This window comes from Ostrea edulis, chromosome 7, assembly GCF_947568905.1.
Source record: "Ostrea edulis chromosome 7, xbOstEdul1.1, whole genome shotgun sequence".
In the NCBI taxonomy this organism is placed as follows: domain Eukaryota; kingdom Metazoa; phylum Mollusca; class Bivalvia; order Ostreida; family Ostreidae; genus Ostrea; species Ostrea edulis.
In genome coordinates, this window is record NC_079170.1 from 17244630 (window position 1) to 17269940 (window position 25311).

The following is a 25311-nucleotide window of genomic DNA, read 5'->3' on the forward strand; positions in this document are numbered from 1 at the left end:
AAATGTCATTGTCCCCGTGCCAGAGGAATCTAAGAAAATCTCTGTGTTCTGTTGTAACAAGGAAGTTATGGAACATTTGCTCAACCTCAGCAGTGACAGCAACTGTTTCCTTCCGAAATCGAAGCAGGATTCCTAGAAGACTGTTGTAGAGGGGAGGTCCTTTCAGTAGAACGTTATTCAGGGAATAGCCATGATACTTAGCAGAAGAATTGAAGATCACCCTCACACTGTTGGACTTCTTGGGATGATAAGACACTAAATAACGGCAAGTACCATTTCACTGTGATTCTGGTTGTTTCGGGAACAGGTTCAGCATGTTGTCTATCTAGTATCTTCTGCATAAACTCACATACATGTGTTGCCTTGGTCGGGTTGTGCGTAAGACTGTTCTTGAATGAAATAGCTCGTTTCATTGCAGCTTCTCGGTTGTTGTGTAGAATGGGTCTACAGGTCCGAAATGGTAAAGGAGCTGTCCACTCACCACTCCCAGACATTTGGAATCCTGAGTTCATGTTATCCAAGAAAGCCTGGTCTTCCAAAGACAGCCCTTCACATTCGTCGTATGCTGTTTGCTTAAACACATGGTCATCTTTCACATGAAAGGAACTGTCACAGGGCTCCAGATAGGTTGTCCTACCATTTGCTAGAATGGAGGTCTTGTTGACAGTGACGATTGTCTGTTTGTGAACTGTTCCGAGACATGGGTTACCAATCAGGACCCATCCGAGGGGTAGTCTCTGAGCTAGTGGGGTTCCAACACGTTGGTCAAGCACTATATGAGTGTCAATAAGGTCACGACCAATCAGTAGTGCAATAGAAATGTCATCATCAATGGTAGGTATGTAGTCCATAATATCACTGAGGTGAGAGTAGCTAGCTGCAACCTTTGGAGATGGTATCTCATTCCGATTCTGCGGATTTTCGTCGCACTTCATGATATCTGGTAATCTAAACATATTAGATCGATCACAGGACTCTATCATATATCCACAGGCTCTACGTCCACTGTTTATAGATTCACCGGAACATGATTTCAGTGTATACAGGTGGTCTGGAGCGTATTCATGGAAACAATTAAAGAATTTGGAGGTGACGAGAGTGTTGCTGCTTTGATCATCAATGATGCAGTAGATATATCTAGCAAGGTCGCGTTTCTGCTGCGGGTACACGATGGCTTTCACAATCTTCGCACAAGACTTGCTGGTGTTGAATGGCTTCTCACAGATCTGAGTGCAGCTAGAACTAAAAACTGGGAGCTTCTCCCCCTCATGGGTTTTCTTGACCACTACGGAAATCTTTGTGCAAGGCTGATGGGTGATCAGAGCCCTTACAAATAGAACATAGGACAGTCGCAGGACACTTTGACCTCATATGTTTCTTTGGCCCGCAGCAACGAAAGCAGTAGCCATTTTCCTTTATGAATGTTTTCCACTCATCTAATGGTCGGCTGCGAAATGAATGACATTCATTCAATGTGTGTTTAGGACACCCATCCAAAATAGAAACACTGTCTTTAAGTAAAGTTTCAGAACTCTGCACTTGTGTTTTAAACATAGACACTGTAGAGTTGCTCTTACGGCATGATAGCTTTGCTGGGTACACCCTCAGCTGTTCACCTTTGTTAGTGTCGTTTGAGGTGTCAAACTGTAGACTAGGGTCATTCTTCATCTTCGTGATCTTCTCCAAGAATGCGACAAACACAGGAAATGTCGGATATGGACATCCAAAATGCAGTTTGTAATTTGTCGCTTCGGTCACCCATTTCTCTTGGATGTAGTGAGGCAACTTGGCCACAATGGGATTCACTTCTGATGATGAATCAAAATAGGCGAGCAATGTTGAGTAGGTAGGGTTTTCCTTTAAGGAATCAATCTCTGACACAATATCAAAGAGCTCATATAACTTTAAGTTGTCCTTGTTTCCTAACTTAGGGAACTTTGCAAGTTTTCTCTTGATGGCAGACTCTACAACATACGGATTGGCAACGCGATCATGAAGACGATCCCATATTCCCTGCAACCCACGGTCTGGATTTGCTGCATTAGCGTTTCTGATGTTCTTTGCCTGAGTCGCTTATGAGGTGTTTCCAAGCCACTGAATTAACAAGTCCATCTCCTCCATAGGTGTGAGACTAAGTTCCCTCACTGCATTTTTGAATGAGGCTTTCCACGAGGAAAAGTTCTCTGGATTGTCATCAAAGACATGTATCTTTGCAACTAAGTCCTTCTTAGCAAAGACCTTTGCAAAAATGTGTTCACATCGGTAAGCCCTATCTGTGATGTTTGTTGATTGAACTGTGTGGTGTTCATGGTGCTTGTTTGGTCACCATTCACAGAAGGACTTGAATAAGAAGTTGAGTATGCTGTGTTGACTTGCGGATTATAAGGCTCTGCTTCTACGTTCAACTGCCTTTGGGGTAGTCTAGTTTCACGTACACCCTCAACAGGAGGATGGTCTTGACTTGGTACACATGTATCATCTTGCTGCGAATCAATGTAAGATTCTACACACTGAAGTCCAGCGTCGGTCTCAGATGGGTTGTCATCAACAATGGACGGTGGATCATAGCTCCCTCCCAGATCTGACATATCATATAACGCTTCAAGATTGCACTTGGCTTCTTCAACTTCACGCTTCGTGCTGAGCATCATCTTCTTAGCGTTGAGTTCTGCCTCCTGTGTGAGCAGTGTGGCTTCGTCTGCTGCAAGCTTGAGCCGAGCCTTTTTGGTGGAGAGGCGTTCCGAATGTTTCAGCACAGCTTCACCTAGATGTTTAGTGCCTTCCTGTGAGAGAAAGGTTGAGAACGTTGAGTGTTGACTGAGTCGCCCAGATGTCTTAGCAGACAGAGGCTTGTTTGGAACCTTAATACGATTGATAACATCACATACTTGAGTCTTTGTACTGTCTACAAGTGCTTTCCATTTAGAGTTCTCTTCTATGCTGTCTGGTGTTCTTACTTTCTGAAGATAAGTGCTGAATTTTACATATGCTTTCTCTAACTCACTAACGTGCTGTTCCAGTTTGCTTATGATGCTGTTCACTTCTATAAGATGCACTGGATTCTGTGTGACAAACTCGCAAATGTTATCAATTTCACCTTTGGACTTTGATAGTTTCTTGGTAAATGACTGAACAGTTTGCCTGTATTGTTCTGATCTGAGTTCGGAGAGTTCTCGATTTTTCCGTATGTCATGGGACTTCTCTGGATTGGTTTCTGTAGTAAAGCCGTCGGCCATGGTAAAGAGAGAGCAAAGCTGTGCCGAAGATTTCCACTGTGAGCGTATGACACAACCAAATTTGAGAAAATGTTTATTGGTCAGTCAGTGCTCACAAACCTCTCTCACCGAGGGTGGAAAGTGAGACATACATGTAAGAACAATATTAATTACATATTACAATATCACAAGACAGTATTCAATCAACACGCTAACGCTGAATATCAAAACAACAAAATAATGACATTCATTGCACACCATACTCGAACAAAAATAATAACGCACATTTCAAATCATGAAAACTGTCATGAGCTTAACTAATAATATAAATACATATGTGTTATAACTAATTACATGCTATATGACAACAAATATACAACAATATACACTGTACTTACTCTTTAGGGGCACAAACACCAAAACACAAATCAACTTTTGCGTATAAAAACAAGCAAGCATGGCCTATGCCAGATCAATCTGTAAACAATCTAATAACCGAACCAAATCCGGAATAAATTCCGGTGCCACTACAATGTCAAAAAGTCTAGTCATTCATTCATAGTAGAGATTGGTCGAGTAAACTATTGAAAGGACTTACATTTTGTGTTGTTGATTTGAGAAAGGCTTTGCTTTTTCAAATTTACCATAGTATTGATAATTCTTCTTGATTTAGTTACTTATCGCAAGGAAACCGATATCTGTAAAAATGTACGAAATCATCGAAACATAATTTAGCAATATGTAAATATTCCAGGGTGCTAGTAGAAACCTCACCACATTGTATACACATGTTTCTACTATTACTGAGACATGGGAGATACCGGAGAGTGAAGGTATTTGTACTCTAATAATTAATCACTTTTATCTTAGGTTAAGAGTATTTGCATATGATATTGTTCAAATGATATTATTTCTTACGTTTAATGTCGATATTATCTTTCGGGTTTTCTTTGTGTTAAATGATTGTTGAATGATCGATGGATGCATGCATAGATAGATATAAAGATAAATATATAATCGATAAATGAATATATTTAATAGATATATAAACCCAAGTTGATGTAAAGCGCTATATTTGCAATCAACAATTAATGGAATTCCGACAACAAAGTCAAATCTCTTTTAAAAGAGCAACCATTTTTCATTAATTGCTTTTTAAGTCGACTCGCTTAGCATCAGGTCCGTCCTGCGAATTCACGGCTTCACTACCCCCCCCCCCCCAACTCATTTGTAACTGAATATAGTTTGAGTAGCAGTCTATGTTGATTAATTTGTTAAATAATATCATTGCCGTGAACATAAAATTCTTAATATTTTCAATAGAATGCACACACTGTTTGTGAAAAGTGAACATAACAAACAGTGATCAATCTCATATATCCATCAGCAATACAAAATCCATGTAGACACATCAGAGGTGGGATCAGGTGCCTAGGAGGAGTAAGCATCCCCTGTCGACCGGTCACATCCGCTGTGAGCCATATATCTTGATCAGGTAACGGAGTTATCCGTAGTCAAAATCAGTGTTAAACGAACGGTTTAACAATCGGTATGAAAAACGTCAGACAGCATTTGAAAGAATGTGATAATATTTTGGAATCGAGCATCGACATAGCATGTCTGCAACTAAATACAGTTGAGAGAATATGAGACTGCAGATATGAAAACAGACACTGCATGTCTTTCATTGAGTTTAATATTTGTTAACATGGTTGATAAATTTATGAATGACATATTCAAATTTTAGTGAAACAATAATGTTGAAGGACTTATGAAGTCTATCAAAATCATATTTGTAATCGCGCATGAATATAAGGAGGGGTTATAAATTGGGTAAGATGAATAAGGACTTCGAAATAATCCATTTAACTTTCTGTGGAAATAAATCATTTGGCAATTTTGAACTAATATTATTCTAGCAGAATTCTGACGAAAATATATCTGAAATGAATTAACGAATTCTATATTTGCTTTGTTTAAATGAATAAACAACGAACGAGTTAAAATCATTTACATACGCATGTGGTACATTTTTGTGAGAATACTTCATGTAAACAAAACGAAGGAAGAGCGATCACGATATATGAAGAATTAAAAAGAATACAAATTGTGTACGGGCTGTTTCTGGGTTGTTTTTTTTTTTTTGTTTTTTTTTTTGCGACAGGCTTTTGCTATTTGGCATGTACCGATAAGTGAACATCCCATGCAGATGGGCTGGTTACCATGGACAGTGACATTTGATCATGAACTTTTATATTCAAACAACTTTTGAAGTTTTTATGGGTAAATTCCTCAAACCGATGTGTCATGTTCCAAGTTCGTTACGTTGAAATGCCATATCTATCTACTTAAGCGTAATGCAAGGTGAAGATAACGAACAATGATCAATCTCATAACTCCTATAAGCAATACAAAATAGTTAATTCGGCAAACACGGACCCCTGGACACACCAGAGATGGGATCAGGTGTCCAGGAGGAGTACATGTACAGTTTGTTTTACCATACTTTAAGGATTCAGAATTGAAGATTATATGACGGGCTGTATGCAAGGTGAAGATAACGAACAGTGATCAATCTCATAACTTCTACAAGCAATACAAAATAGATAGTTGGGCAAACACGGACCCCTTGACACACCAGAGGTGTATATAACCCCTCCCTTTGTTGGAAATCGTGGACGAGTCAACTCTGGTCTTTGAATATTTTATTAATATTCTGTCCTTAAGAACCTGAACGATATTCTTAACATAATTTGACCAAATTAATTAAGAACCAAGTATTGATGGATTAATTGATTTTACATCTCGTTGAGAATTTTTCACTCATATTGCCGCGACACGGAAACTCCGTTTTAAAGGTCACATCCGAAAGACCCGTGATTCTCACTTCTGAATACCAAGCGTTTGGCGATGGAGCAATCATTGCCTAATCTTATACCTTAAGTTTGACGCTGCCATGGTACGAGTGGGGCTCGAACTCACAACCTCCCGGTTACGAAGCAAACGCTCTACCACTGAGCTACATGTACCGCGACCGGTCAATATTTAAAGAAAGGACAGCACTCTTCGACGAAACATCCATGACTACCTTCGGTTATTTAAAAGTCATATCGAGAACCAGTGGGTCAGGAAAAAATTACATAAAATTGTCCTGAAATAGAGTAAATTAAAATGATTTTTTCGTCAAAATATGCCTTTGGGGGATAGGATGGGTCCACCCTACAAGTTTAGAGTTTTACATGGGAATATATAGGTAAATTCCTTTCAATAACTTCAACACCATCATTATTCATATTGATATGCACGTGTTCCCAGGTTGTGTAGATTTAATCTTATTTAAATTATGGTATCCAGGAGTAGAGTGGGGCCGCGATAGCGGATTGAAGTTTTACATGACATATTTATAATGAGACATCTTAACAAATCTTCATTGCAAAGCCATAGTTAATCATATTCATATGGAAGCACCTTTAGGTCGATCACATTCAAGGTTGTTCAATTCAGGACCCTAGGAATTGGCCGATCGCAGATTTTCGTGTAAGCCCCGCCCACCATGACGACGGTAACTAGTCGACATTCGACGCATAAACAACATGGCGCGTATCATTAAAAATTGCACTAGAGTCTTATGAGAATTAATATATCAAAATAATGTGCGATGTGCTGAAAGTCAAAATTTTGTCTTAGTTTCATCAAAGTAGTTAGAACTTGATATTTTGTCAACAATGATTTGGCACTAAAAATTGTCTTGCTGCACTTGATAGTATCTTCAGCTGTTGGTACAAGAAATGTGTATACAGCATCAAATTGGTCCCTAGAAAAACCTATGTAATACTGATAATCTTTGTCATTCAGACTTTGACATCCAAATCTCCTCCCCTACAGCTTTTTTCTTTTAAGACATGTAACAGTTGTTGAATATCACAGTAAATCTACAGCAGCTATTTCTCTTTCTTCCAATAATGCTCTGTTTTTAGCAACACTGGCCAAAAGGCTGGGTTGAGAGACACCTGTAATATATGTATCATATAAAAATCGTAACAATTTTTGTACAGTAACGCCGAGTCATATTACATGAATGAAAGGATCAGAGTATAATTATATACTTCATTCTGATATATCCTAATAAATAATATCCTGCCTCTGATAAAAATCTTGGAATTTCATCGGCTGAAACCACTACTATATACAACGATATTATGCCTAATAACTGTCTACATAACTAATATTATAGGTCGAGTTTGCAGTTCTTCTAATAGACCGTCACCTATTATGACCCATATCATGTGTTCTAGAATTAAGGACATTTTCAACATTTTGTGTATTTATTCTATTTAGGCACCACCGGTACAACCAATTACAGAGCCTTGTGCAGCAAATAGTTGTGGAGAAACTACATTTCCCAAGACCCTACCTATACATAACCTTGCATATATTCAACATCAAACACAAGAGTGACCTTAACATAACACAGAGTGAGGCAAGCGAGTTGGAAGTCAACACAAGGACAGAGTGAACATCTTGGATTGCAACCATTCTATATTTTCAATTTTACTTGCCTGTAATTTTGTAGATATGATTGAAACATCAAATAAATTTTCTATTCAGCGACATGAAAACAAAGGAGCGGTTTGAGGATTTCTTTTTTTATCAGATGCATATGAATTATTAATTGGTCACATATATTATAAAGAACATGAAATTAGTATTGTTATTAAACTTACATGTATTTAATTGCGCATTGTGTTATCTAAGTAGCCTGCGTCATCACTCCCTTGTGTTTCATTGGATACTAAACAACCCTGGGCAGTTTCAGAGGAATCTAGTGGTGTTCTACTGCATTCATCTTCTTCATTTCTATATAACAAGATGTCACTATCATACATCCGTAAATTGTTTTATGGAATTCATAAGAAAATGTAAAAATATCAGGCATATATCTTTTATGAGAACATCAGTTTTAGTTGCTTTTACATGTAGAATTAGTGATTTTTCAAAGCAAGGTTTAATAGCTTATCCCCCCCCCCCCCCCATCCAACTTTCTTTCATAGTAGCATGAAATGGCACGAACGTCAACTTCAAATTTTTAAGTATTGAACCCATGCAGTAAAGGATGAATGTGCCCCCTCCCCCATGATCTAGGATTTTCAAGTTTGACCCCCCCCCCCCTATTTTCTTGGCAAGAATACTGGACAATTATAAACAACTTCTCCGACTGTCCAACCCCAAATTTGAAATATGATGCAACAATATATTATATATATAAATGTATGAATAGTACATGTGTATAATATAGATATAATATAAAAGTTCTGTAAAACCTTGTAGCAATACTGATAATGGGATACTTACATTGTACTTATTAGATGAAATTTCTGACAAATTTTTGTGTTTGGATTCCAAAGCAGATAATCTCTCCAATTCCAATGGTTTTTCAATTGGTTGTTACTTGCAAGGTGTTAGAACCTTATAGCTGCTGGCTGGAATTGGGTCAGGGTATTTCTCAGAGGGTTTACCATTTATAAAGTGCTGTAACATTATCTAAAAAATGATGACTTATACTAATCATTAAATAAATCTCTTTGATTAATCATGAGATATTCTATTTCATTTTATAATTTGCGATTTTAATTTTTTTTCTACAATTCTGGCTACCCCCCCCCCCCCCTCCCTTCTACTCAAGTCTTGATTATACAGGCATATATGCCTCACTGTCCTGTGGTGGGTTTTTTTTTTATTGCAGACACCCTATCACCACACCTTCCTGTTTCTTCTTTTAAAGAAGTGTACAGGAATAACCAAAACGGATATAGGTTACGCCTGTGCGTTTTTCTAAAGAGAATAAACTTACTTAGAACTTTACCATAGGCCTACATGTAAGCCTGTAAACGGAGCTCTTTTTTTTACACAGATGCATTAGATTCATATTACACATACAACTATGTAATTACATGTGAAATAGGCCCTATATTATTATACTACCTTTGAACATACATAAAACTGTTTGGCTTTTCCTCGACTTTCAGAATTTCTTCTTTAACTGACAATGCAGTGCAGCGTGGCCTTCCAGAGTTTTATCCATTTCCTCGCTTCCTCGAGATTTCTGCCGGGTTTCGGAAATGGCATAAATACAATACCTTCCTCAAGTCAATCGGAATATCGGCTGTCTGTGTTACATGTTCCCAAACAACAACTCTTCCCCATTTCCATATATATTCACCAAATTCGATCCGAGGTAAACAATCTAACTATCTGTCGGATGTCGGGCAAAATGGCGTCGCGTCCATAGCTCTAGAAAGCGCTTGTAAATTGAGCTCTGTGATTGGCTAATGCTCCCGTCACTCAAAAATTCGGCGATCCGCCAATTGGTAGATGTAGGGCCACAATAGGAAATCAAAAACATTTGATAGGGATTTACAGGAAATTAATGAAAGCTAATTCTTTTAGAGAGTAGCAGGACCATACCAATCAGATCAAAATGCAAACGTTCCAAAGTTCTGTTCAAGTAATTCTATTTAAATTATCAACCTTTCGATGAGGATCAAAGTAGACTGTTATGTCGTGACCATTTGAGGTTATGTTACAATATGGGGTCAAAATTATTCATGTTTAATAATTGATCAGTACGAAGATATCTTTTTTTTTGAGTTCCCCAACACTAACTCTTTGATTTATCATGACGTCATTACGTCACCGACAAATACATACCATTTGCATTATCAATGAAAAAATGAAAGCACCAACGTGTGTGTACCCTTAAAAAGAATGAAAATGACATTACCGGTATTAAAAGAAATACGCAAAATGATATCTTTTATGGTTTTCTGGAAATAGTTACAAAACCTTAATGGCACAGTGGGAGTTTATGTAAATATTCTGAACATGTAAACGGAAAAGACAGGATAAAATTTTATAGATAGATGTTCATGAAAAATGGGTTAATGTCATCAAATACTGCTACAAACAGTTTTGAATTCAGTCCTGGTTATATTCACATTTCCGATGTAAATTATTTTCCCCTAATGAACTTTTTCTTCCTTTATCTATAAAGCTAATGGTTTATTACATTGAATTAAATCATGCTCACCTTCCTATACATTTGTCATTGTAGCTGATTCACCAACCATTGCAACTTTATTTCCAGTCATTGCTGTTGTAGTCGTTGTTGTTGTGATAGCATTGGTGTTGCTTGTTGTACTTTTCAGGTATGCATGTATCTGTTCTGGAAATTCATGCATTAAACTAGCGATGAAGTTGCTATTACTAAAATATACCTTTTACTTACTTCTTTTTATTTGAAATATAAAGTAATTTTTCGCTCGAAAAAGCAAGTGCAATCATGATCCTGATATTGTACACTTCCTATCTTGTTTATACAAACGTTACTAGCATTCGAAAAATTAATAATAGATTATTACTGTACAAAATACTCTACAACATTTTTTTTTCATTCAGGAGGAACGCAAGACAAAGACAAAATAAGAGCCACCCTCAGAGGTCAATGGCGATTGTTCACAACAATACAGAAATGACAGCAACCTCAACTATCTATAATGTAGTCAGATCAAGAAGAGAGTCTAGCAAATTAGAAAGTGAGAGGGACATTGAGAAATAGAGCCCATATAGTAAAGGCGAGGATGGGGTATATGATCACTTCAGAAACAATCAAGCTAAACGGAAACAAACCGAAGATGTATACCACCATGATACCATTGTTACATCCAACTACGCTGAAATGAATGAGGTACAAACGAGTCGTATTGACAACATCTATGACCGATCTGGTTCATGCACGAAAACCTCAGATGACAACGCCTATGATCAGGCAGATATCAGGGCCCCTGCAGTGGGGGCTTCTATTTCCTCAGAATATCATATGATTTCCAACATGTATGTGTAATATGTGTGAAAATGACGATTCAATTGAGTACTATTGAAAATATTGTGATAAATGCTTAGTTCCATAAAAACCAAAATACAATATATATCCTTCAGAGAAATGGTGTTGTTGTTAATGCTCAATGAGAAGTACCTTCAAAAACTCTTTCTAACCTTACTGAAATATGATTTTTTTTCTGATTTCTTCTTTTGGAAGCTAATTTTAATTCCTACAAAGGATGTATGACAGTGTCATAATAAAAAATAAATGATAGCCTGTTTCATTCCACAGAATTGCATATTCAAATATTTTGAATCTGTTTATCACAGATTTTAGTTCCAAATATGCGTATGATTTGTTTAGCCATGTTGTAATAAATTTTAGTCGATAGTCGTATCTTTTTATCTGCAGAGATACACATACCTATCTACATTCCGCTTCATAACAGGAAGTGTTGAATGCCAGTCCTTCTCGTTTATTGACCGTGTCAAAAATAAGACGCACCCCTATGTAGTGATCTTCATACGTTCCACAGGTTTGTCGGATATGACTTAAAAGGGAAGTCTTGTGTCGTAACAGGCGTTGACACATTAAATAACCCTCACTGTTACTGAGCTGTGGGATAACCTAAGCATGGGCCTAAATTTGCAACACGTAGTTTACAGTTGATGAGGTTTCAATATGAGTAAAATATTTTCAATCGGACGTAAATGCATAAACAACAAATATAAGCTATTTCAATAAACTTCAGTAGCATGAACACGAAATGTACAACATAGAAAGCTACTCCAATCAGTCAAGTAGTTCGGATTACTCGAGTCTACTTCAGTTTTTTGAACAACTTCCATGTAGCATGATATGGTTTTTCTTCATTTTCACAATGACTTTTATAGCCACCATCGTTGAGTGTATAAAATAGTAAAAATAACGAACAATTATCAATCTCAAAATTTCTGTGAGGAATACAATATTAAAAGTAGGAAAACACACAACCCTGGACACACCAGAGGTGAGATCTGATGCCTAGGATGAGTAAGCTTCCACTGTTGACCGGTGACACCCGCCGTGAGCCCTGCATGGTAAACGTAGAAATCCATAATCAAAATCAATGTAATTGATATCAAAAACATCAGACAGCAATCGACTTATTCACAGGTTGGTTGCGTTTGTAAATTAGATCGTTATAAACACCGTAGAATTTGTGAAATCCTTATCTTTAACGAGACAGTTGAAACCCCTGTAACTTCAACTTGTCAGTATCCTGAAGTGATCCTGTTTATCATACACTTGAGTTTAATACCTATGTTCAATAAAATATCGAAGTGCGAAGCAGATGTGGAAGATTCTGTGGTGTCTTTTATTTTGAGTTCACTCAGATATATCGAATCGACACATGAATGAACATGATTATCGTCAATAGATCAACAACAAAAATTGCCGTCGATATATTTAAATGTCGAGTTGAAGGTCCTAATAAGAAATTTGTTTTCCTTCTGTGTAGAAGCTTTTAAATAAGATGTGCCTTATAGAAATATAGAAATAGGTCAGCTACCAAAGGAGCACGATTTATGCCCATGGTAATTCTAACAGACTATTTGAATACCTGATCACCAAAGACCACCAATATATTGTTAATGAGGTACTCTAGCACATTCTTAACACCAACTTCAGAGTACGTGAGCGTAGAATCAGAGAGATGTTTAATAAAGTAATTTTTGAAGGACTGATCACTAGATATGAATATTTCCTTTTCCTGGTTTTATTAACGAAACATCTGTTTATAATGTCAAAAGGTTTAGTCTTTAATTCATCGTGAGGAGTGATCGTGTAAAGTGTTAAGAAGCCATATCTTTTGATGTTGATTTGAGAAAAGTTTTGTGATTTCAAATTTATCAAAAGTTCTTTAGAATTTTTTAGAATCCATATTTGATTTACACCACTTCGGCCACATGTTGCGCAAAAATGCATTTGCAGCTTCTCCTTCACAGGTGCTAATAGTTTCGCGAGGAGTATAAATAGAGGCTTGTTACATTTACTGAAATCAGCAAAGCATATTTGTAGGAGTTTATGTGAAGATTAGGAATCCAGTATAGGTACGGTAACTGATATTCTTCCTTTCCATTGACTGGGATATTAAAAGTGTTTAACACTAAAGCATATATATCCATTGATATCAAAGTTAAATTCTGATATTCACCTTTCATAAAACAAGATGTGTTCTTGAACAGAAATGCCCACAAAGTGTCCATACTGATGAAAGAGTTAAGGTACTATGTGACTATTTTGGACCGGCCGTACAGTCAGGACCCTGTGATTGCGAGATTCATAATTTCGGAACATCCCTTTCTGATTTTCTTTGATATGCATTTTGATTTTATGTAGTATGTGGAAAATTAATCAAACCATAAGAACATTAACAATCCATATGACCAGTTTGGTAAAGAGCTACCTGGTCCTTCTAAATATGAAAAGGTGAAGATAAGAAATAGTTATGAATCTCAGAACTCCTATTTATAAGGGATACAAAATTAAGATTAGGACATACCAGAAGTTGGATCAGGTGTAAGCATCTCATTTCGGCGGGTAACACCGGCCGTGAGTCCTATAAAAATATGATAAGGTCCCACGGGTGTAGGAGTATTGGTATGTGAAATGTATATCCCCCTGTCCCAAAGTACTAAAGAAGTAGTTACAGTTTCTAAAGTCATCTGGCCCTGAAAATATATGATTTTCAGTGGAAGTCCCAAAATCTGACGTTCAAATAAGGAACATACAGTGTATAAATAAATCCAACTACGTTTAATGTGATAAAAAATTACTTTGTGTTGTATAACAGGGGCGTGACGCTGGCATAGAATTGTCAAAAATGCTAAAATCAATGGAAAAAAGCATCAATTCAGGAGGGGGGGGGTCCTTTCAGATAACATACAGCTTTTGCGTCGAGCAAATTGATATTCAAATTAATTTTTCATCTTATATTAATACACTATATACAGCTGTATATTATTTCATTTCGTTCGACGGATGGACATTTTTTCCAAAGCAATAATCTGAATGAATCCTAACAGATATCAAGATCTTTTTAAAAAGGCGGGAAAACTCTTATTCGTGACATACTAATGCTATCAAATAAAAACTAACTTTGATTTAAGTTGAGATAGATACTTAGCATATACATGTATCTAACTTATTCAATACAAAGATCAAGCGTGATTCAAGACACATTTTAAACAGAGACTTTTTTCGGGCCTTTTTATGTTCACAATCGTAACTTGTTTTTTTTTTTTTGTATGGATTATTCTTCAATTGTTAACACCTACATTAGTCATTTACACCTATTCAGCCCACCCTGGTACCAAAGTCCCTGCCTTGCATCATGATATTTACAATTTTGATAAAGATCAACCAGCTCTTTCCAAGTTTCAATTTAGTTTCAATTTAATGTTAAGGGCATTGGGGATTATGTAATTTAAATCTTTTACGCATTAATATCATATGCCAAGCTGAGTTCAGTCAGGGGATCATGAAATTTGCAATTTTGATAGAGGCTTTACTCTCTAAATGACGATCATTTAGTGTTTCTTACACGTTTGGTTGTAAAAATTATGTTTGAGTATTGGTCAATTTATGACAAGTTTTGTCCTTCATTTTGTCCTTCATTAAGGATCTGGGGTGCAGAAGTCTTACAAGTACAGTGGATAACATGTCCCAAAGTCGCCCAGTACCAAAAATCTTAGATATGGTTATCAAACACAAGCTTACAATGGTATCATGCAAATTTAATCCTATTCTGGAACAAAATTCCTATCTTTGAAATAATCAAATTTACAATTTTGTAAATGGCAATGTGATCGTTCGAAATAATCATCCATATTCAATTTAGTATCGATAGCATGGAAAAAGATGCTATGAAAATGTTTTACACATAAATACCTTTGATAAAAATACTTTAAAACATGTATTTTTAATATAGCAACGAGCCACAAATTGTGCTGTTTTACATCCTGTACAGGAAGTAGGTTTAGCTTCCGTTCTTAAATCAATGATTTACTTCAATATATCGTGGTTTCATCAGTTTTCGTTGAACTAATCCCTGTGGTTTACGTGATCGAGCAAGATAAAATCAAGTGAACAGTAAACTTTGCTTTAGCTTTACGAATTGCAAGAACATTATAGCAATGTATTAATCAGTTTGGGGAAGGCGTTGCCTGACACCTTTATTAAGGACCATATAAATCTTCATCATATTGCAAAAAATGATATACATCTTACCATGGTTCTGGTAGCATTTGCCATAACATATTCTCAATGATACCGCACTCGTAATCATTTTTTCTTCAATAAATGTCATTCAGAAACACATCTTAAACCAAATGAAGTTGATTGTTGATGTACATGTGTAACCACATTTTGGACAGCCAAAATTGGTGTTTTCTGTACTTTTCGTTGGCCGACAAAAATTGACGTGAATTGTGTTACATGCATACTTCCAATATCTTCATTTCTTCCTTTCCTTGATGTCGTTGGTTCAAAAATATAATTTTGCGGGTAATTTCAGTTTCTAATTATAAGTTGCCCCTCACTAATTGATGCACAAAAAGTATATTGAACAGAAGAAACTCCCACACTTTACTCCAGGGCCTCTAAAAAAGTTTGTTTCTCCAATGGTGTGTCCCTACATAGAAATTTGAAAGTATCTGATAAATGTGACAATAATTCTTGTTTTATGGATTAAATTGTTTCTGCATATGGTTCTATGGGTCAATCAATATTTGGTCGCAGCAACTTCGGAAATTCCTTTCAGTAGTGTATTTTTAAGCAATGCGATGCCTTTATGTTTAAAACTTTTAGTGGCAGATCTATCGGAAATTCCTTTCAGTAGTGTATTTTTAACCAATGCGATGCCTTTATGTTTAAAACTTATAGTGGCGGATCTAAAGAAGGTTTGCACTCCCCCTCCAGTTCAAAACATTAACAAAAACATAAGTATGTGCCATATCTAGTTTTTGACAACTCCTTTTAAGGGAAAACGCACTGCTCAACATTTATTTCTTTTCTTCGGATCGCCACTTCGCCTTTGTTGCGATCGCCCTGACAGTTTCACCGTTAACCTATCACACTGAAGGACTTGTAATGAGTATGCTGTCATGTAATAATTCATTAAGTAAGGTAATATGCAGAGAATGTGGAAAATATTAAGTAACAAGTACAAAACAAATGAAATACACGTACAGCTTCATGATTATTAACCGGAAGGAACAGTGTAAGAAAACTTCCGTATAAACACAAATGTATGTCAAGTACTGATGTTGTTCTGCACAATGACTTCCTAATTCAACTCTTCTTATTCACCTTTCACAGCTGTGTGATAAATATCATTTCAAATTTTCATACAAAACATTGTATCTGATGTTCCATAGGTTCTCTAAAACTGATAAAATGAGTTGGAAAATGTATTGAAGAACAAACCGGTAGATTGAAATCAGATGCAGAATTTATTTACAAACACAATATTATGTTTTAAAAACAAATCTCTATTAGATGTCCGTCATTTTATACGGGCATTTGCATTTCATTGTCACGTTCATTATGACTAGTTCACACAGCCATTTGAAAAAACAAAGGTGATTAATAACATATACCCAATGACTTTTTTAAACTGCAAGAAAGTGTCGTGTCGTCAATAACACGATTTCCTTTACTGCAACGTATTATGTGGTAAACGCACGGTATTAATTTAAAAGAATTTTAGGGACCTTGTGATTTCTTCGTATACATTTAAAGAAAACTGATGGACAACAAGAGGTCTATTTTTGTGTTCTTGTGTCTTCTCTCAGTAAAAGGTATGTATATATATGTTTTTTATTTGATTGATCTTGATCACATATGCTCTATAATTACACATCGCTTTCAGATGGTTAAATTGTTAACATACATGTATCAGACATGTATGAATCCTCAACTTTTGTATAATTCATATACGTCCTCTTCGGTAATTGTTCACACATGTAGAGATATTACCGGCTTTAAGTAAAATACCGCAAATGTTTACAAATACATGGTGCTTAGTTCGCAACAGTGAGGGTTCTTTATCATGTCATACAGGACCTTCCTCTTTAAGGTCAAATCTGAGAGACCAATGACCATGACTTTCACTTCTGATGCCAGGCGTGTAGGGAAGTAACAACCACTCCCTGTGTTAAATGTTATAGAACTACATTAAATAAAAGTTCGAAGCACTTTAATGTTAAGTTTGTGAGTAAAATGTCCAGAATTTACACATTGATAAATTCTTCAAACAGTATGTTAGATTTTTATACATATAATTTCAATTCGTTCTCTGTACCATCAATTTCAAGAATTTGAATACTTTTCACGCACTATGTTATTTGTTTTCAGGCGCGTATGTATATATAGCGTTTTTGGATTTATCTATATCCACAACTATTTGAAAACTTGAGCTATCTGAGTTTGACGCAGCTTGTTTTTGCATCTTCCTATAAGATGAACTTCTATACAATAGACAACATGAAATTAGAGTGAGGTTTGGTCCTTTATTCTTAAACAAATGACTTGAAAACAAAGTAAAGGCTGGGATAAGATTATGCAAGAACATGTAATATGACAAAATTTGCGTTACATAATTGCAAAATAAGGACGACTAGAAATGAAGTCTTATCCCAGCAAATGAAACAATTATTGTATATATGTCACAATATTTACATAAATATGCAAATAGTTGGTACATAAACAGGCGGGTGAAGGTAGGGATTGAGGAAGATGAACTAATTTAGCGTGTTTGGATCGATTGATGTGTAAATTATCGCTTAGATTTATTTTTGTCCTATCAAAACAATTGCAATAAATAACATTGGAATTATCATAGATTTGATGCGGTACCGGGATCGAAAATCGCACCCTAGTCTCCTGATTGTGAAGTGATCGCCCTAACCACCAGAATACTGCTACCGGATGCTTACAGTTTCTCTATGCAACCGTGAATTATCATGGCTACAAAGTGATGACTATTCACATTCAGTGTTACTCAATCAATGGCAAACAAAAATATAAATATTTTGACAAGTTTTTATTAATAGATAAAATTATGTCACAATTTATGATCTTACGAAAACAAAATAAACCCTGTCCTGATAGGGTAAACATTCCGTAATGCTATTTTGAACATTTACAGGAATTTTGACATGAAACTGAATAGAAAAAATAGGTCCTCTTAGTTGATATTCACCGTTCTTGTTTTCCTTACAGATATCACTATCTTATCACAAAAATCATGGAACTGGTTTCAGGCGCAAGAGGAATGTAAAGCTAATAAAGACACACTTAAATCGAGTGATTTGAACGGACCAAATGAAGAATATTGGACGGGATTCTATCAAAGATATTCATCGTTGATAGGTATTTTAGGTAAGACGCTCATAATCACGATGTGCAACTTGATAGTGTAAAAGTTCTATACAACGAGAGTAAGTTCTTTCGCAGTGCATGGTGACCAGTCGACAGGGGATGTTTACTCCTCCTAGGCACCTGATCCTACCTCTGGTGTGTCCAGGGGTCCGTGTTTGCTCAACTATCTATTTTGTGTTGCTTATAGGAGTTATGAGATAGATCTTCAGCTTTCATGGTACACAATTTTAAATTGTGTCACCATTTTGATTAAGGTATAGTCATTCTTTCACACGTCATTGTTTTAATTTTGAACACCAGCTATCCTCAAATGCAGGCTGGCGGAATCATATGCAGAGCTGTTTAAGGTGTTAAAGTAGTACTAGCATATAGGAACGTTTTCTATAACAACTAGAGTACTATTCTACATGATAACTCCGTTTCCCTAATCAGGATATAGGGCTCACAGCGAGTGTGACCGGTTCACAGGGGATGCTTACTCCTCCTAGGCACCTGGTCCTACCTCTGGTGTGTCCAGGGGTCCGTGTTTGCCCAACTCTCTATTTTGTATTGCTTATAGGAGTTATGGGATTGACTACTGTTCGTTATCTTCACCTTTCATAATTAAATGTGATATTTCGTTTCTTTTATAATAGCATTTATTAACAATTGTATTCGATGAAAGCTTTTAATTCTGGGGCAGGCGCAGTAACTCCTGCAACTTTAACCTTTAGCCGCAAACGTATTTAAGACCAAGAATGTAAAGCGCATTGTCCGTGCAATCAAAGCCTGAACCGAACCCGATTCAATCATTAACGGTTTCACGCTTGATCAAGGAGGACGCCAAAAATGTGATATTCTCTGTTGTTGTGGTACATGTACCAGGAGATCCCGCTCATCACGGTCACCTGTGGGTGCACCTTTTGCCAGTTGAGGGAGGCATTTGGTGATTATCGGTTTCCGTCTTGGGAACTTACACATTATATAAGTGGATTGTGACAAATAATTTCCACAAAAAATTGTAATATTCAAGTTTTTCATTAAAGTTTTGTAATTTCTATATTTGTCACGTTCATTTCTGCATCTGGAATTAAATACATTGCACATGAACTTTTATCAGAATATGGGAAAATAACATAAGATTATAAATTGTGTATATAAACATGTTTCACTAGCTTGAACAGGCACATTGTATTCTTTTTCAAATGGTGGATCAGCCAGAAAACAATTTACAAGCAAAGAACATCACCTCCAAGAAATGTCAGTAACAAAAATGGGATGGGGTTTTCCGAGGCCTAACAATACTCTTTGATTTATTGTTGTTCTTGACTGTAAGATTGTACATGTACCTGCTAGATATATTTCATCATTTTCAAGGTTTACAAAGAAAGTTTTGTAACATTTGATAATACCAATCTGGGGGTAAATATGTTCTATTGACCAATTCGCAAAATTTACACAGCCAATTATAATAACAAAAACTTCAGCGATGAATAAATCAATGAACTAGTAATCCTAATTGTTCGCGAACAATTAGAGGTCTTTCCACCTTTTCAGACATTCAAACAATGTCTCTGAATACAAAAAAATGTGTACTTTATATGCTTTAGACGGTATAAAAATTGCTTATTTTCAAAGTTTCTAGATGACCTTGACCTTTGACCTTGACCTAATTTTTTAGGTCAAAGGTCAGAGATGTCACTTCAGTTGGTCCTGTCTTCCTACAACAAATACTTTAGGAGTTGTAAATTTCTACGCTAAATTTAAAATTTTTAAGGGCATTAATTCCCGTTAGGGATCAACGAATCATCAAAAACAGGAAGTCATCTTTTACAATTGATCAGGCAATAAGTTTAGTGAACATTTCGTGTTCGTCCCATTTACGGTTTCCATACTGTAGTGATGACAATGGTTTTTACGCAAGTCGCTGTATATTCAAGAAAGGTAAAAGTTCAAAGTCGTAATGCAATGCGTTGGAATAAGTTGGTTTGTGACTACTTGTGGATACAACACTTTATCTGTACTTTCAATGCTTTTAACTGTATGAAAAGTGCTTATTTTTAAAGTTTCCAGATGACCTTGACCTTTGACCTTGACCTGATTTTCAAGGTCAAAGGTCAAGTATTCCATTCCAGTTGGTTCTGTCTTTCTACGACTTATATTTTAAGAGTTTTGAATTTTTCTGTAAAAATCGTAAACTTTCGGGGCCATTAACTCCCTTTAGGGATCACCGAAAACTTAAAAGTAAACACTACAACGCTTCAGCTTGATGGACTAAAGAATTTAGTGAAAGTTTCATGCTTTTATCATTTACGGTTTTCGAGGTGAACTGATAACAAGGGTTTTTTGCGTAAAGTCCAATAAGTTCGTCAGGGGTCAAAGATCAAATACGCAGGGTGAGATCTGAGCATGTTTCGAGATGTCAAATATGATGGTCTACATTGTTTTTCGATAAGTCTTAAAACGTCAAGAGCTTCTCGCGGCGGAAAAAAAAAGAAGACAAATAATAATAATAACTAGTAATCCTAATTGTTCGCGAACAATTAGAGGTCTTTCCACCTTTTCAGACATTCAAACAATGTCTCTGAATACAAAAAAATGTGTACTTTATATGCTTTAGATGGTATAAAAATTGCTTATTTTCAAAGTTTCTAGATGACCTTGACCTTTGACCTTGACCTAATTTTCAAGGTCAAAGGTCAGAGATGTCACTTCAGTTGGTCCTGTCTTCCTACAACAAATACTTTAGGAGTTGTAAATTTCTACGCTAAATTTAAAATTTTTAAGGGCATTAATTCCCGTTAGGGATCAACAAATCATCAAAAACAGGAAGTCATCTTTTACAATTGATCAGGCAATAAGTTTAGTGAACATTTCGTGTTCGTCCCATTTACGGTTTCCATACTGTAGTGATAACAATGGTTTTTACGCAAGTCGCTGTAAATCGAAGAAAGGTCAAAGTTCAGAGTCGTAATGCAATGCATTGACTTAAGTTGGTTCTTGACTTATTGTGCATATTATACCTAATCTGTACTTTATATGCTTTAGACGGTGTGAAAATTGCTTATTTTCAAAGTTTCTAGATGACCTTGACCTTTGACCTTGACCTAATTTTCAAGGTCAAAGGTCAGGGATGTCACTTCAGTTGGTCCTGTCTTCCTACGACAAATACTTTAGGAGTTGTAAATTTCTACGCGAAATCGAAAACTTTCAAGGGCATTAATTCCCGTTACGGATCGAGAAACCATCAAAAACAGGAAGTCATCTTTTACAATTGATCAGGCAATAAGTTTAGTGAACATTTCGTGTTCGTACCATTTACGGTTTCCATACTGTAGTGATAACAATGGTTTTTACGCAAATCGCTGTAAATTGAAGGAAAGGTCAAAGTTCAGAGTCGTAATGCAATGCATTAGAATAAGTTGGTTTGTGACTACTTGTGCATACAACACTTTATCCGTACTTTCTATGCTTTAGACTGTATGAAAAGTGCTTATTTTTAAAGTTTCCAGATGACCTTGACCTTTGACCTTGACCCGATTTTCAAGGTCAAAGGTCAAGTATTCCATTCCAGTTGGTTCCGTCTTTCTACGACTTATATTTTAGGAGTTTTGAATTTTTCCGTAAAAATCGTAAACTTTCGGGGCCATTAACTCGCTTTAGGGATCACCGAAAACTTAAAAGTAAACACTACAACGCTTCAGCTTGATGGACTAAAGAATTTAGTGAAAGTTTCATGCTCTTATCATTTACGGTTATTGAGGTGATCCGATAACAAGGGTTTTTTGCGTAAAGTCCCATAAGTTCGTTAGGGGTCAAAGATCAAATACGCAGGGTGAGATCTGAGCATGTTTCGAGATGTCAAATATGATGGTCTACATTGTTTTTCGATAAGTCTTAAAACGTCAAGAGCTTCTCGCGGCGGAAAGAAAAGAAGACAAATAATAATAATAATAAGAATAAGAATAATAATAATAATAAACAGAACAATAACAAAAGGTCTAACTAGTAATCCTAATGTTCGCGAACAATTAGAGGTCTTTCCACCTTTTCTGGATTTGTTTCTTGACCTTTGATCTTGATCCATTCCTCAGTAGGTCAAATGAGGCCAACCAAAAACAAAAAAAAAGTTGATTTGGCTAGAAAAGAAATTCAAATTTGCCGCCTAAATTGGAGTGTTGAAGTGTGTTCAATGCTTGGTTTCGCATTAAGTACCCGTCAAATTTGAGGGAGAAAAGGGGTGTGGGTGTTGGGTAGCCAGCACATATGCACATATCAGGTAAAAGTGTAATGGGACTTGTGCAGGTGTTTGGGGTGACTTTAGACCTGTTAGATGTGATATTTGGAGGTGCAAAGAAACCGGATGTGCCATTTTCCTAGATTGTAGTAACTGCTGGTGCATGCTGGGAGTCTACAACCCTCATGTTGTCAGATGTTGTGAAGATGCACTGGATTTTACCGTGTGTGTTGTGGATTGTGGAATTGAATATACAGTTTGTAATTGCTCATCCTATGTGTTCTAATTCACGGAGACAATGTCTTTCAGTCATTTCACCCAAGGAGGCATGCATATACGGATGTATAGGCTTTGATAACAAACAACCAAAATGGCAGCCGGACTGAATTAGAAAGTGTCTGAGTGCATGTAGGATATCTGAACTGAGAATAGGAGTACTGCATCCCATCTGATCCTGCAGGTAAGTGTTTATTTGTTTACAATGACAGTCGGGATGGAATGTCAATGAGTTCAACTGTCAAGTAAAGTTGCATCATCATTATCAAAAAAAACAAAAACTTAGTCTTTATGTTGATGCAAACAGACAATTGAATCTGGCCTATGTCTTTTCATGAATGTAAATGGAATTCATGTTTGATTGACAAGACAGTCAAGAAATGGAAGAAATTGGTGTAGGTCAGATGTGTAGGTGTAGGTCAGATATAAGCTAGCATCCTGTAATTGTTGCATGGCATGAGACCGGTCAATATAGTGTATTTAAACAGCTGATCACAGACAGATCACTTGAAGGGTGGGGGATTTCTTCCTTGGGGACGACAGGCGTGATGGGTGAGTTGGCCTTACTCATGGAGACTGGCCCCTGGATGCGTGACCTTGACCTTTGCCCTTGACCCACTTTCAAGGTCAAACATAAAAAAACAACAACAACTGAACTTAGTCTTTATTTTGATGCACTAGCTCAGAGGCAGACATTGATGTCTTTTCTTGAATGCAAATGCAATTAATGTTTGATTTACAAGGAAGTCAAGAAATGGAAGAAATGGGTGTAAGTCAAATGTGTAGGTGTCGGTCAGATTAGCTAGAATCCTGTTGTTGGGCATGAAACCGGTCAAAATAGTGTATAAACAGCTGATCACAGACAGATCACTTGAAGGGTGGGGGATTTTTTCCTTGGGGACGACAGGCGTGATGGGTGGGTTGGCCTTACTCGTGGAGACTGGCCCCTGTATGTGTGACCTTGACCTTTGACCTTGACCCACGTTCAAGGTCAAACTTTAAAAACCCATGGGGAGAGAAAGTGTGACCTTGACCTTTGACCTTGACCCCATTTTGAAGGTCAGAGAGGTCACGGGCTTCGTTTAAGTGGTCTCGCGTCTCTATCTACATCCGTGAAGAAGTTGTGGGCTCGAACGACGACGTCGGAGACTTTCGGGGGCGAGAACCGTGCTTCAGGGTTCTCGGTCAACTTCTCTGTGCGAGAGTGTTTTATCTTGAATTCGTCGGTCAAGGTTTCGGGTCTCCACGACTTGCGGTCTAGCAGGAGTAGCGATAACGGGGTTTTTTAACGTTAAGTCGCCGACATTCGCAGAGTGGTCAAAGTTCAGAGTTGACATTCATGATACCGAGACCGGTCTAGAATTCCATGCTGACCCATGTGATATTTCGATGCTATCTGAAGCGTGAAAGAGCGTATAAAAAGTGCCATTTTCTGGCCTTTCTGGATGACCTTGACCTTTGACCTTGACCTATTTTTCAAGGTCAAGGTCACCCGACCCGTTCCAGTGGGTTCGGTGTCTCTACGACGAATGCTTTAGGAGTCGACAATTTCTTACGCAGAAACCGTAAAACACGAGGGGTACTAACTTCCTGAAAGGGTCCTCGAATCCTTTGGTTGAATTCCCATGTCAATTGGACCAAGTCGCCTTTATGTTCTGGAAAAGGTCGGATGCTCCTATCATTCACGGTTTTCGAGAAGAACCGATAACAAGGGTTTTTCGCGTAAAGTCCTCCAAGTTCGTTAAAGGTCAAAGTTCAGTTACGCAGGGTCAAATCTGAGCATGTTTCGAGATGTCGAAAAGGATGGTCTACATTGATTTTCGATAAGTCTTAAGACGTCAAGAGCTTCTCGCGGCGGAAAGAAAAGAAGACAAATAATAATAATAAAAAACAGAACAATATCAAAAGGTCTTTCCACAGAAAGGTGGAAAGACCTAACTAGTGATCCTAATTGTTCGCGAACAATTAGAGGGCTTCCCACCTTCTAGCGGTTTTTCAGTAGTGTTGAAATGCTAAAAGCTCCCCCCCCCCTACCCCACCCCACCCTCACCAAAAAAAAAAGTTGATTTGGCTAGAAAAGAAATTCAAATTTGCCGCCTAAATTGGAGTGTTGAGGTGTGTTCAATGCTTGGTTTCGCATTAAGTACCCGTCAAATTTGAGGGAGAAAAGGGGTGTGGGTGTTGGGTAGCCAGCACATATGCACATATCAGGTAAAAGTGTAATGGGACTTGTGCAGGTGTTTGGGGTGACTTTAGACCTGTTAGATGTGATATTTGGAGGTGCAAAGAAACCGGATGTG

The 25311-nt window shown here is 36.9% G+C and overlaps 1 protein-coding gene across 2 annotated transcripts in view; it reads left to right on the forward strand.

The window, feature by feature from the left end:
• Positions 1–25311, forward strand: part of LOC125663541 (uncharacterized) — a 110344-nt gene that overhangs the window by 71315 nt on the left and 13718 nt on the right. Inside the window, exons 1-2 of one of the 2 annotated variants that reach the window (XM_048895794.2) lie at positions 16702–16937; positions 18361–18519. The exons of the other annotated variant lie outside the window; for it this stretch is intronic. Of the exons in view, the coding sequence (XP_048751751.2) occupies positions 16886–16937; positions 18361–18519 (211 nt within the window). The 5' untranslated portion in view covers positions 16702–16885. Of the gene's footprint in view, positions 1–16701; positions 16938–18360; positions 18520–25311 lie in introns of those variants that run through there. 2 annotated transcript variants of the gene reach the window in all.